This window comes from Macrobrachium rosenbergii, chromosome 3, assembly GCF_040412425.1.
Source record: "Macrobrachium rosenbergii isolate ZJJX-2024 chromosome 3, ASM4041242v1, whole genome shotgun sequence".
NCBI lineage: Eukaryota > Metazoa > Arthropoda > Malacostraca > Decapoda > Palaemonidae > Macrobrachium > Macrobrachium rosenbergii.
Genome location: NC_089743.1, coordinates 80,212,355 through 80,227,467, shown reverse-complemented (window position 1 = coordinate 80,227,467; position 15,113 = coordinate 80,212,355). Strand labels below are relative to the sequence as shown.

The 15,113-nt window shown below is 33.1% G+C and overlaps 1 protein-coding gene across 1 annotated transcript in view; it reads right to left on the bottom strand.

Annotated features, from left to right (window-relative positions):
• The window catches only part of unc-104 (kinesin family member unc-104), a 184,289-nt gene that overhangs the window by 33,657 nt on the left and 135,519 nt on the right, over window positions 1–15,113 (bottom strand). Inside the window, 4 exon segments of the mRNA XM_067083286.1 lie at window positions 8,042–8,231; window positions 10,763–10,983; window positions 12,133–12,297; window positions 12,407–12,558. Coding sequence (XP_066939387.1) covers window positions 8,042–8,231; window positions 10,763–10,983; window positions 12,133–12,297; window positions 12,407–12,558 — 728 coding nt within the window.

Here is a 15,113-nt window from a genome sequence, read left to right as displayed (position 1 = left end):
TACATAAAGTCACTGAGTAAGGAGGGTTTATACAAGAAGGGATTCGTGTAGTTTTAATATGAATTCTTTGGACATACAGCAAAACATTCGTGAAGATTTGATTGAGCTGCAAGAGATTACTCGAAGGCTTCAAGGGTGAGATTACTATTAATGATATGACAGCTAAAAGGATATTTACAATATTTTACACTGTATTAAATTATATCAAAATAGCTCAACTCATACAGAATGCAAAATATTTAGTATGGTGATGGAAAGTAAACTCTAAAATACAGTCTAAGGCTACATATATTTCAAACAGATTAATGCAGATTTTCACTTATACTGATTATCTGGCCTTTGGAACTTAATCATGTCTATGAATGAGGAGTGGTTTCTCCATTTCTAACACTGTACTGGATGAATTTTCATCTTGTTCGTATTAAGCTGTTACTTGCTTTGTTATTTTTGTAAAAACCCTGCTGTGACATCATGCTGACAGATAGTGCTTTTATGTTTTTTTCCTTAGTACATGACAGACAATCGTGTGTAGAATGCAAGTAAAATTAGAAACTGACATAAGATAACAATTTTAGACAACTGAGAAAGAGATGGTCCTCGACTAAGTAGGATTATTGCCAAGGCCTTGTATAAGTAAAAAATTGTGCAGATTTGAATCTTATTTTATATGGTGCAATAAACTCTCCAGGTTATATTCTATGCCCCTCAACTCTATGTTACTTATAATACCTAAAATAATGTAAATACTATGTAATAAATGTATAAGGTGAGGACCACCTGTATATTTCTTAAGATTCAACAACCCTAAAAATGCAAAGTACCTTAGATATATTGTGCTTATCCTTAAATAGGGCTAACAAAAGGAAGGATATAATTGTAATAACTACTTCAAAAATAGAGTATAAAAACAATAGGAATAAAGCTGTTTTGTAGAGCTTAGATACAATAAAACATGATTATTTTAAGTCTGCTTATTGCTCCCTTCCTGGTTACTGTTCTGAAGTCAGGTCTATAAAACCCTCTTCCCAGTTTGTGAAGATGTCAGAGACAAAACCAAAATAAGTGATATTCCAGTCATCATATCAGAAATCACCCCAAAAACAACAGTAAAAGTAAAAAAAGAAAAAAATTGATACTATCTTGTAATGCTACAAAATCTTTTAATGTACTGTAAAAAAACACACACACACAAACTAAGATTATGTTGTAATCAGAATATCAGCAGTCACAAAAAGTGATGTTGCATGAATGGAAGGTTGGATAAATAGTGCAGAAATTGAATCTTAGCAGAATACTGTCCACTTCTGGAAAAACTAACACAACACCTTTCAGAAGATGCAAATATTCCAACAATTGTTCTTACTCAGAAAAACTGGCTCACACATATTTATATAAACTTATGTAAGTTACTCAACACTTAACTGATGAATTTAGGAAAACTAAAATTTTTACCTGAATTTTCCTACACATTACACCAAATAATCAAACCTGGAATATTCTTAAGAGAACACAAAGGTGAGGAAAGCACAGCATCAAATTACTAGATTTTAGAGGTTGAAACATTCCAAAATAATAGCTAAAGACATAAAGAAACAAGATAATCTAATCATTAATGGAAAACTAATACCATGATTAACCTAATGATTATATGCAATGTATCTAGGTGTTGTGAACATAAAAAGGGGTGAAGGATAAGGTGTGTGATCCCACAGGATGTGATAAGTTTGCTTCATGAAAGACATTTTATAATAATTACGGGAGCAGGTAGATCATTTTAAACCTGGCAGTTGAGAGAAAAAGTCATGAAACTCAGCAACCTTAGAAAGGCTGGCTTATTTTCTATTTTCAGATAAGTCCTGTTAGAAAGACAAACAAATCCAGTATGTCTATGGACAGGCATATTACACCTTTCTCACATAAATACACAATCTTTGGCTTGGAGCTACTTTGCAACCTTGCAGTTAATTTTAGTTTAATCTTTCCCATAATTCACAGAAGTGATATCATCAAATGCATCATCATAAAAATATTTTCCATACATGACAAATCTACTAAAACAATATTTACAAACCCAACTGGTTCAATATATAGCAGGTTACTGGAAACTATCAAGCCTATACACAGTAGTTAAATGTAACATGCAAACATGCAAAGGACCACAATACATCACACCAAAATTAGGATTACATGTGAAAGACATTAGGTTATTTGAAACTGGTTACCTCTGAGTACTGAAATATAAAACAATTTGCAAAAAGCTAAGCACAGACTTTACTATAATTTTCAGAGTTAAAATTTACGGACAATCCAGTACAGTCACATGAATCCAAGCTGGAAGCAAAATAAGTAATGATAGCAAGTGTAAAGGAGGGATCTACTGAAGCCCAAAAAGCAAGGAGCAATTCAGTGTCAATTTTTTATGTCAGATTCAAAATAGAGTATATTAAAATATTCTGTTCTGTAATTACAATATATATTAACTGTAAGTGCACCAACATTATATGGGTCTTTTAAATATAACAAAATAACAGCTCCAAAATATCTAAAGGTCAGTATTCACATCAAGTTTTACTGGTCACATTTTCAGACCAGTATTACCAGCTACTTACATATCACAGGATAATTTCACTATCACTATAGTACCCATTATTAGCATGTGGTACTATTTACTGAAACCTAACAAAATTGTATGCTTCTATATACTAATGCAAATCTTATAAAAATAAATTCAGGTACTCCCAAAATGATATATACTTCCTTAGTTACAAAATATTTATATGAAATAACCAAATCCTAATAAACATTTCCCTCTACAAGTGAAAGAGAATCTGATTAATTCCAAAATTTTACTTAAACACAACAAATCACACCACTTTTTTTCACTCTCCAGTTATCAAGGCATATTTTTTAAGAGGCATAAATTTCCAGGTCATCCTTTACATCCAAATTTTCCTTCACTTACCAGAGTTCAATTATGTGTATTCAACACAGAGTTCAGTGTTATTTAGATAAATAATAAGCCTTAAGGAAAAAATACATTTATCTCACAAGAAAGCCATATCTATAATTAGCCATTTCACATGACAAAAAATATTCCCAGATGCTTCAGTGCAGTATGCCATTTTACTGCGCATACATGAGCAGATCACGGGGACACATTCTTTTGATGTCTGATAGAAAGCTCACTATACTGCTCTTCATGTGTCCATACATTTTGCTTATAATTTCTTTCTTTTGACTTTTGAGCTATTTTTCACATGGAGGTTGTAAAACCAGTGGATTTTCCTTGATTTCCTCCTTTCAAGCAGATCCTAAAGGTCTCAAGTAGCTAGACATGGATTTTTTAGCAATTAAATCCTTACCACATAAACTGAAGTAATGGATTTGTGTGAAAAAACACATTTTCAAAAGATAATCTTTTTCATAATAACGCATCCCTTGTGATGCAAGTTCTTACCCCACTACACCACTAATTTCTCACAGCCCACGAATCAGACAACATGGAAGAGTGAGACTGTTAACGTCCTGAGACCCTGGGATCTGCCCTTGTATGCACAGCACTACTGGCTTACTAATATTTTCTTTTTTAAGAGGGGCTGAAATGCTGGGAACAATTTTGTGGTACACCAAAGGGCTACTCATAAGCAACGATGTGAATGAGAATGAATTTTGTTTTTTTTTTTTAGTAAGTTGCATTTCCAAGAACTACTGAACTGAATAAAGCCCATAAATGGAAGACCTATCAACTACTACAACACAAAGACTAAAATTATATGGTTTCAAATAACACAATCTCAAAGGGATGACAATGACAGACAGACTGAGTTTGAAAAACAAACTGGCACAGCAATATCATAATCTTGACCTAATGTAGCAGCTAGTATGAATAAATACGAAGGGATTTAAGCCGTTGGTAAGAAAAAATGAGAGAGGAAATAAGTATATAATTCATTGAGAACCGGAAAAAGTTATGCATCAGTTTATTATATCTTAATGACTCAGCAGGTAAGTATCTGCACTAATACTGCTTTTCAAGCCACATGATACCACTACAGCATTTCTTTGCTAAACTACTTGACTTTGTTGGGTAAAGTCAATCACCCACAACAGTCAGACATCAAATTACTAGCTACATATATGACCTCAAGTAACTAATTTAACTAGGTTATCATCTCAAAATTATTTGTAATTTTCACCCTTTTATTGAAATGGTCAAGAAAAATCCAGTAAAAAATGACTTATCAGTCTGAAGCTTAGCTGACTTACGGTGCCTGACCCAGTAATTGAATAATTATATTTCAAACCTAAACTCTCAAGAGCATAAGCATTCTATATGGAGTTACTTAAGAAACTCCAAAAACTGAAAAAAATTCTCATTTATGTACATTCAGCAATATACTAATCTCTCAACCTCCTTTCAAACTTAAGCATGAATGATTTACTGTCTTATTCCAATAAGACTCTGCAACTAAAACTTGACCAGAAATATCTTTAGTAACACTGGTATTTACTGACTATTAAAAGGTCTCACACCTTCACTATTTATAAAATTAATTTCATTTATTTAATTAATTCTTCTTATAAATAGGCTTATTTATCAAAATGCCAAACTTTGCAAAATTAGTATGCCCCATAAACACATTTAATTATTTTAATGATGCTATACAGCCCAGCATGCTGCAAAGTTAGCCCAGAAACGAGTCACCACAAGAAGAAAGAAGTTGAACATTCTTCCATGTTGGGTATCTTCATTAAAAGTGCCTCTGTACTTATGCAACATAAAAAATTCATTTTGTATGTCTGTACATGTACAAACCACCTCTCATTTTTGCTGCTAAAGGAAATACAAAAAGTAAGACAAACCATTAACTTCAAAAATATTAAAGTTTCTCTAGGATACTATTATCCTGAATATTGTTTGCCAAAAGTAACTACATATCACTACTGGAAGGAGTAAGACATAAGTAATCGTTAGGTAATCGTAAGAGATCTTTCAGCAAGACCTATTTCTGAGTTAATAAACTTTAAAAGACCCAATGTACCAGTGGATCACAGTTTTTGTGTACCTGATTCTAAAATAAAAAAAACATAAATGTAGGTTTGAATGCCAGTATTAAGAAGAATACCCATCCATGTGCATTTGGATGTCCAGTACTCTTAAAAGTCCATCAAAACTTTGCAATACAACTAAAAAGTCTATGTATCTGCTTAAACTGCAACTATTTCTAAGTATTAGTGGTCAGCTTTATATATCATGGAAGTGTTATCTGAAGAGCAGTCAAGTCAAAGGATCCTTTGAAATGCTAGCCACCCCATGAAAGCTTCTGACACACAAGGTGGGAGACTGATTAGTCACTTATTTTCAGAAGTAAAATGGACTGGACAAAAAATATTAACGTCATATAATCTGCCAAGTGGACAGACCAAGTTATGGCATTTTAGAGATGCCACAAAGTCATGACTAGTGTAAACAAACAGCATTTTCTCTCTTTATACTATTTAAATTTTCAAAGAAGTAAGCCAGCATTCTATCTGCATAGTTTGACTGTTGTAGGCACAAAGTACTATATTGTACAGAAAATGAGTAAAAGAAGATATAATGGGTACTGGATTCACAGGTAATGCTTCCATAAAGGAAGGAACAGTGGCAGTTTGTAACACTGAAACATAGTAGGCATTCATCAAGTAAGAGATACTTTGAAGAAAAAAGATGTAATGCTTCTTTATTCAACCATATGTTTTATTCTTTGCTGACAGTATCTTGTTCTGGGTAGTATAGCATTAGCGAAATAAGATGTTTTTACAGTATGGAAACATAAAATATGCACATTCTTGTTATCCAATATCCTTACAAAACCTTTCACAATTAACATTCTAACAAATTTTTCATCTTCCAACCTCTTATTTCAGTATAGATAAAGATAAGTATAGCATAATTTATTTTGCAAGAATGTTCTCAATGACTAAAGATACCAAAATTCACAAGTAACTGTCACAAGTAAACTATATGTCATTGTGCTCTTAACTGCAACCAAAAACTATATAAAATCTAGAAAAACAATAATGAAAGAAAATAGCACAGCACTTGACAACTCTGTTTAATATAAATTTACTTAATGAGAAAAAATTGTGCCCCTGAAGATCTTATATACTGTATATCTTCTTCCTAAATTCTCTCACCATTATTCTTAGACTGTAATAATGACCTACAAATACTACTAAAACAACAATCTGTACAAAAGCAAACTCCTTGACCTAAACATGTAAGTTAGATGAGTTTATCTAACTTGAAGAGGTGTTAAAATATCATTAAATCTTGATACATGTGTGAAATAAAGGCCTCTCTTTTAAGGATATCAAAAGTCTAGTTCATATATTCAATTAACCCTTTAATGGACTAACCCAAGATATCTTGTGGTCAGTGTTCTAAAATTTTGGATTTACCAAGAGATATCTTGTAAAAAGTTAAATACTAAATAGGACTAATATGAGATGTCTTGTGATCCAGTGATGTTGTTTTAAGGCTTCTTCGAGATATCTCATGCTATATCATATGTTTGGCAGTGGTACTTGTTGCTGGAAGTCGAGTTATCGAGAATGACTTTTTTGTTTTTTTTTCGCACCAACTACGCGTCATTAGTAACATTTTAATGGTCATCCTGGTTGTTTGTTTGTTTGTTTTTTTAGTTTCTTTCTGCCTGTTTATAGGTAAGTTTGGTTGTTTTATTTGTCATCTTTTGTTAGCTAATCCCTTGACTATTTTGTGATATGTCAAGTAACCAGTGATCTTGAGAGTTTGTTCGTTTGTTTTCTATCTTCTTTTCGCCTGTTTTTAGGTAAGTTTGGTTGTTTTATTTGTCATCTTAGACTGTTTATATGTTATATTATTGATTTATTACGTTGATGTCGTGTCTTTTGTTAGCTAATCCCTTGAGTATTTTGTGATACTTCGAGTATAATTTTATTTTTTTTAAGCCGAATGCACACCATTACTAGCTCTCCAGTGCTGACTTTGAGAATCTGTTTGTTTTATTTCTTGTTTTCAACTGTTTTAGGTAAGTTTGATTGTTTTATTTGTCATTGTAGACTGTTTAAAAGATATAATACTGATTTATTATGTTGATGTCGTGTAATTTGTTAGTCTCTTGACTTTTTTATTTATTATTTTAGCCCAGTTATGGCAAGTTACCATGACGACAGTGATACTGAAGAATCATTTACTGATCTTGAAATGCCTATTTTCAAAATTACTAAAACTAAGCATATGAGATATCTTGTGATACACCAAAATAGGTATTTCTGTTTTCTCGACTAAGTCACCCGTGAAATAACCACTCAGCACTTATTTCTAGAAATAAACAAGTGCTGAATGGTTATTTCACCGGGGACACACAGGTCTCTCCCCAGAAATAGATTTTTCCTTTGTCAAAATCCTTTAATTTGTACGAGATAACTTAATGACCATAAAAAGGTCTCAAACTGAGTTTCTGAAAATCACTATTTTACATAAAATAATCATAATTTTATGTTGAAATTAAGAAGTATAGTGTCTAAACAATTTACATTTTCAATTAATTAAAATAATTGGAATCTTTTCTGACACATTATATTAAAAAATAGGTCCTTTAAGGGGTTAAACTACCATACACAAAATTACCCTTCAACAAGCATCATGCATTTAAAAGCAGTGTGTGCCTTCTACTGGGGAAAAAGGTGAATACTTTTAGGTAACCCTATGATCTTGCTTCTTAGTAAGTCACTTCAGCTATATGTATTAAAAAACTGAGAAGTGAAGATATCAAGCAGCTTTAAAACAGTATTTTGTATATACTGCATAAAGAAATGATAAACTGCAGGTGATAAGTGGCAGGTAGGGGCAGCAGCAAGAGAGCATACCGTAGCTGGTGAAGCATTGGTGGTTGCAAGGTGGCCCAGTCATTGATACAGCCGCCCTCCCTCCCTCCCCTACAATAGCAGGCTTCTGGGAAGATTGGGCGGCCCTTGACCACCTCTCTACATCTGTCAGGACTAAACCACAAACCTGGGCTACCTGCTTCAGCTGCGCGCTTCAGCACTGTCTCATAAACGCCGCAAATCCTATTGGCTTCAGCATTCTTGTAAGACCCACTGAAGAGGTGTCGTAGGGAGCGTGGAATGGTCCTAGAGTCACGGCCATAAACGACCATACACAGATCTTTTGTAATAATGGCTGGTTGTGCATTGTTCTCAAGCTAGAAAGAGGAATATATATTTTCAGCAAAGTATGTGATAAGCATTTCACAAATAAATATTCTAGAACATCTAAAATAATGTAGAATATCTGAAGGTAAAACTAGTGTTAATGCTTTAACAGAAATCCATTTAATCTTGAGAAATCTTACATTCCAAATTATATTTGTTCACTCTGATGGAAAAATCAATTTGAACAATTGCTGAAAATTCTAAGAATATACTGTTTACATAATTTGTAATCTAATTTACATAACCATATCTAATAATGCAGCCAAAAAGATCTGTATCATTTAATATATACTTAAAATTTATTGCCAAAGATTTAAAATAATGCAAAAATCAAGAACAGGACAGGGAAAATGCTGAATCACTTACAATTCATATCCAAATTACTGAAGTAATAAAACATACTTTAAAAGTCTAATTACATTTAAAAGTAATTTCAGATTATTAATGTTAGCAATAATTGGCTTACTAGTCCAGAAGAAATGACACATCTTATGGTGGAAGTGGGAAGAATAATTGAAAGGATAATGAGGATCTAAAATGATCCTAAGGAAAAAGTAGAAAATAATGCAAGACCAGAGCAGAAAAACAAAACTTTTGGAAAAGGTTATCAAATGTAACATCAAAAGTGCTACAGTCACACAGCAGGCTAGTACAAGACCTAAGTAGACCTATTGGCCAAGCAGTGATGGTTTTGAAGATGAGCTGGAGAGAAACCAAAAGGGAGTAGTAGTACTGAAATTCTTGTAGAGTCAAGAATTAAAGATGCTGAACACATTGTTTATGAAATCCAGAAAGAGGAAACATATAAGAGAATAGAATTTGAACAAGGATTGATTTTATAAAAGGTACAGTACTGTTGACAATAAAGAAAAAGATTGCTAAGTTATACCAGTGAGGTATGCTTATCTCAGCATTAAGAAGTGCAACAACAACAACTACAATAATAAGAATAATAAAAATAATAATTTACAGAGTTCAAAATGAAAGAAGGAAAAATAAGCAGCAGAAATTTGAAAAGAGTTCAAGTAATAAGTGTCAGCAAATTAGCTTCAAGAAATATTGTAAATAAATCATCATGCTAAAATCTTGAATCTCAGTGGGCTGGCTGAAGAACACAGCAGTGGAATTAGGATGTACACAAAGGTAACTTAAGAGAAGCATAGAAAGCATGAAAGCAAAAGAGTGATAAGATCTTTAAGCTACTAAAGTTACTACTCTTTAATGAAGCACAAGATCTTGAAAGAAGACAGTGGTAGGTATATCAGAAGAATTTGAGTAAATGGTAATTTTTATCAAGGATCAGCAGAATTCTGTTTTGTTTATCACAATAATAGAGGACGCTACAAAGGAGTGCAGCTATTTGTCTCAACAACAGAATGAGAGGAATAGATATCAGAAAAGTTTAAATCATGGAAGAACAGGGTGGGCAAAAGGGGGCTGAAAATCAAAGTAAACAAGACCAATCTTCTGGTGACTGACAAGAAAGTAAAGGACTAATTCCATTTACAGAATTGTCCAAGTAGATGCTGTGGTTGGGGCATAGAACCAAGGCTATAAGGCATATCAAGTGTAACATAAGGTCTGCCGCAAAAAGGTAAAACGCACTAACTCCAAAGTCCTTGTTTTGAGACATTCAATATTAAAGATTTCAAATATTGAAGAAAGACTGTGGAGTTAGTGCACTCTGCCTTTTGAAATGAAATATCGGTACCATGACAAGACAGGCATAAACCGCCATGATAGCCATTTTCATCTCATTTTGAGAGGGCAGTAAGAATAGACTAGGAGCAGCCTAGATGAAGTGGAGTAATGGGAATTTGAAAAATGATTTTAAAAAGGTATGACTGACTGGCTGAGCTTCTTGGTTCAAGTGCAATGAAGAACTTGTATTAAAAATGAAAGAATGTTGAGATATGGTGCTCAGAGATTATATAAATAGACTGGGATCTCAAAAAACTATGATGGGTTGGGCATATGATACCAAGGGGAGAGGAGCAGTATGTCAAGAAAGTAGTAGGTATGAAAGTATGAAAGTAACAGGATGAAGACCAGTTGGAAAGACCAGAAAAAAAAAAGAGTATGGATAAACATCTGGCAGAAAATACATAACATGAAAGAATACACAGAAATTATTACACATCTATCACTGTAAAAGGAAAACATGATGTTAAATGTGAAATTACTAATCAAGTTCCCTAAAATCAGAGATTAAGTTCCAGTAATATACACTATTTACAATAATTATCTTCAGTTACTTTCCATACCTTCAGTATTCCTATGAATATCCAGATAATCACAAACTCATAAACAAATGATCAAAGTGACAATCTTAAAATTTGTGACATTTCATAATTCTAAACTTTAGCGCATCAATGACTTATGATTAGGGTACAGCAGAACTTTTCAAATAATTCAAGATTACTCTCTTGTTCATTCATAAACTATTAAAATATTTGTGCTGTATTTGGAAAACTACCATAATAAAATGGACATAACCTTATTGATTGAGAAAGAAAGGTACCTCAAGATAGGCAGATATGGTCATGTAGACATGTTCACCATGTGGGGTCACACGATTTAACAATATGGAATTATGCAGAGAAGAGTCCCAAGCAGCCTCGAAACGGAAGAATGTTCTGTCTTCTCCTTGGTACTCTAAATACTCTCCTGGGAACAGACCCAGAGACAAGACTGACGCATCATTGTCGTCATCTTCACTTTCTGGAGTTGTGCGTATGCGACCTAAGAGGCAAGAACTCTAGTTTCAAATTCCACAAGTTTACAAATAAATAAATCCAATGCAAAATTCAAAATGTTAAAACAATTTCAAGATACAAATGATACTTTAACCAAGTTTTTTACATTCTTTTTAACCAATACAGAAATGTTTTTTTTTTTTCATTTAGAAGTGTTTTTGTGGGGGGAAGAGTTAAAGGCTTAGCTCTTGATTTTACTGGTTACCATCATTTTATAAACTAGCTCAACTTTCATTCAGAATAAAATTTAATGCTCTACTTTTGAAAACACCAAAAACTACAGTTATATTTTGCATTTTTTGAAGAAGAGAAATTTTCTCTGGACCAGGAGGGAGCTCAAACCTTACCTCTTGCTGTAAAGGTTACCACCACAAAAGAAATTGCTTTCATTCAAAACAAAATTCATTGCTCTGACCACAAAAATCCTGTGTCTTTTTAAACAGAAGTGGGAGGAGGGACTGGGATGGGAAGGAGCTTAAATGAAGGGTCCCTTATGATACTAGTTACCATCTTGAATAAAATTAGGCTCAGCTTTTGCTTGAATAAAATATTATTGCTCTGGCTGTCAAAATAACATTTCTTTCTTTCTTTCTTTCTTTACATTTTTAGTTGAAAACCCTTATGGGCTAAGTCAACAGACTATAAACTCAAGAAGGCTCAAAACGGAAAACAGCTTCACAAAGTTGTGAAAACTTTAAAGCTTTTTCCCAATTTCTCAAAAATGTGCCATCGTTGTCTTATAACTTGATACCTCAGGAATAATTTACATAGGAATTCTACTAGCAACAAAGCAACTGAACAATATGAAAACTATCACATAAAAATTGAATAAACAATGCTGAATTCATACTGACATGAAAGCAATAACAGTTCATGATGCATTCAAGTAACTGGTTTGGATCATATCAATTATAACCTGGATGATAACTATAAAATAGAAGCCTGAGGATGAGTGGAAATTTGTGAAGTGCAAACATAGGAACATCATGAGAGGCAGAATTTCAGATTTTGTTTGCACTGTATGGTGTTAGAGAAAATGAGTATGATGGTGAATTATGTACTGCTTAATAAAAATATGCAAACTCATAAAAGCATAAACATCTCACCAACTACCAGAATACATTTTAACCCTTACCTACAACGAGTTCTCGAACATCACACCATGTAAGGTCAGGAGATGGTTCATGTACGATGGTAATGCGTATTCGACGCTGTATTCCTTGATGTAGGAGGAACAAACCTCGACATGGTAGATCATCTCCATGGTCAACAACAGCTGGTACATACTCTCCACTCGGTGCTATTGAAAATGTGATATGTTAGAACATACCAGAAATGTATAGTTAAAATTCTATAAATTCAAATCTTATAATTTCTAATAAATACCCAAAAAACAAAACTTCACTAACCTAATTCGCATATCTCGAACCAGACGAGGAGATCATGACGAGCGTGAACATGTGAGGTAGAAGGGCTCTGAACAACACCAAACTTTGGTGATCGAATTGGCTGACTGATGGGAATAGCTGGAGGCTGCATCCTCTTGGGAGGACCACGAGAGCTGCCGGGAGGTACCATACCAGGAGGTAAACTGGGGTTCATCCCAGAACCAAAATATCCCATTCATAACACAGCCAAAACACCAGTAACGCCACACCATCATTTCAGCAGGGTAAGGAAGGGAAAGACAGCACAACAATCAACATCAGTGAAACATGCAACATAAACAAACATGGAGTGAAAGGGGAATATTTATAGAAAATTATACAAACATGCTGTAAAATTTGTAAAAGAAAAATATTTAAGAGGAACAGTTGCTGTAAAAAAAAAGTTAAAATGCAATAAAAAAATAATTCAAATACTATTCATTTGTGAAAAACTCACCAATACAATCTCACTTGCCACAAGGATAAAGAAATAGCAGTTACTAACTACACTATTCATACATGATAAAGTCTCATACTAAAACTATGAAAGATGTAGATGCCAAACAATAACTATCAGGTCCTCATGAAAGCTTCTTGTTAAAAATTAAATCTAATTCAAGTTATAGAAGACTGAGCAAAAGTTATCAAAGAATCCAAAGCCCAAAAATCAATCCAGCTATTACTTATAACTCATAAACTATGCTTGCATTATGAGGTCAAATTATTATTATGTTGAAGATTACTATCAATACCAGTTTACATAAATTAAGTAACCAATAATTCAATTACTTATTGCAATCATGATTACAAAGCACTTTAATGAGACCACCTAGTCATATTTCTAGGCACATACAGTTCTCAGCAAAAGGATTTGTTCTAGAATGAGAGGCAAAAATGTTAAATTTTAAGAAAAGACAAAATACTGTTCAGGGTAAATCAAGCATACTATAAGTAGTATGCCCCTACCAAGAATCTTCAAGATAACCCTTTGTAATTCTTCCTTATATATCCCATATAAGCAGTTTAATAATTAATTAGGGTTCTTCTTGGGCTGGAGAAAAAAAAAAGGGAAAGAATACACCTAGAGATTGGGTATGATGTGACAAGGCTTGGCAGGTAGGCTGCCCAAATAAATGTATGTGAATTGTCAGCGGCCCCCAATTAGCTGTTAAACCAATACTACAGTATCTATTTGCAGAAGTCACACAGTAAGTTGTATTTTAAATAAAAATAATATTTGCCTAATGTTTTTCATTTAGCTCTCCTTTTTCTACATAATACTTTAGTATATACTTACTTTAATTGTTTTACATTAGTTGTTGGCCCTTTGATCATTTTTACTGATCTATTACTTCTTACAACACACACACACATATGCACAGACTAAATTACTAAAAATACAATCACTGCCAGAATTTATGTAAGTGTCTTTGGACTTTTCTTATCTGTCTGAGCATTACAAATACAGTATTTCACAAAAAGTTCTAAAGAACTTCTCTAAATGTACTTCTTTTCCCTCGTGGCAAGGAGACAACCATAATTAGGGCTGGAAGTATTTGTGATAGATTGCAACAGAAAAGGTAAAAAATACATTATTATACTAATAAGTGTACCAAAAGATTATCAAATAAACTTATGAAAATGTATAAAAGATTAAAAGTATTTTATCATAAATGATAGCTCCAAGAAATACTCTAGACTATAAATGTGCTAATCAAATTCATTGAACCTAAGGGTTAACCTGATCAACTACAGTAAATTTCATACACTACCTGATAAAAGAAGGTAGTAAAGTAAATACTGGAAGTTCCAAAGTAGTTCAAAACAGTAATTTACCATACCCTAAAGAAAACCATGTAAAAATCAGCAGCACCAGCTGTTCTTGTCAGAAGCAGTTAGCCTTTATAGTAATTACACATATTTTTTCTTCCCTTTGTGCAAAATTTACAGTTTTCTTCTGAACCACAAGTTCAGAAATACAAGTACTTATGAATCATAAGACAAATATCTAACTTCCACACCATAAATTAATTTAAACTTACACATAGCCTGGGCTTGCTGCATCATATATGACAAGCAATACTCCAATCAACATGTTTTGCTATAGAGGAAAAGATATTTCCACTTAATTCATGAGATGATAGGGTACAACACTTCATAACACTACAGTGATTGCACTCACATAATGATTTATATTGTTACTTTATATATACAGTAGTTACCTTCATGCATGCACACATATAAGGTAGATAGGTGGAATTTGATGTGGCAAAAACCATAACAAGTATGTGGGTTAAGTGCTAAGTTTAACAGCTATAAAATCTTAATTTTGATAAAATTTTTATTTTTATTTATTGTGGGTAAGGTTGCTTGAGACTTTCAGATAGCTGAAAACCAGATAAATAACAGTTTATTGTACAGGTATACTGCTGCCTCAACACTTTTGGTTGTTGCTGTAAGGGAATGACGTGCATTACAACATTACAGGTCACGAACCAATGCCTAACATGCCATAACAATCAAATTTTAAAACAGTGCCATGCAATAAAATTCATAGAGTTTACACTTTTCCACTTTATGGAAGTCCAAGCAATCTACAACACACATATGATGTTTGCTGTATCACATCACAAAGTGGGGAAAACAAAGAAAAACTTCACTAATGTGGTGGCACTGGATAACATTCACA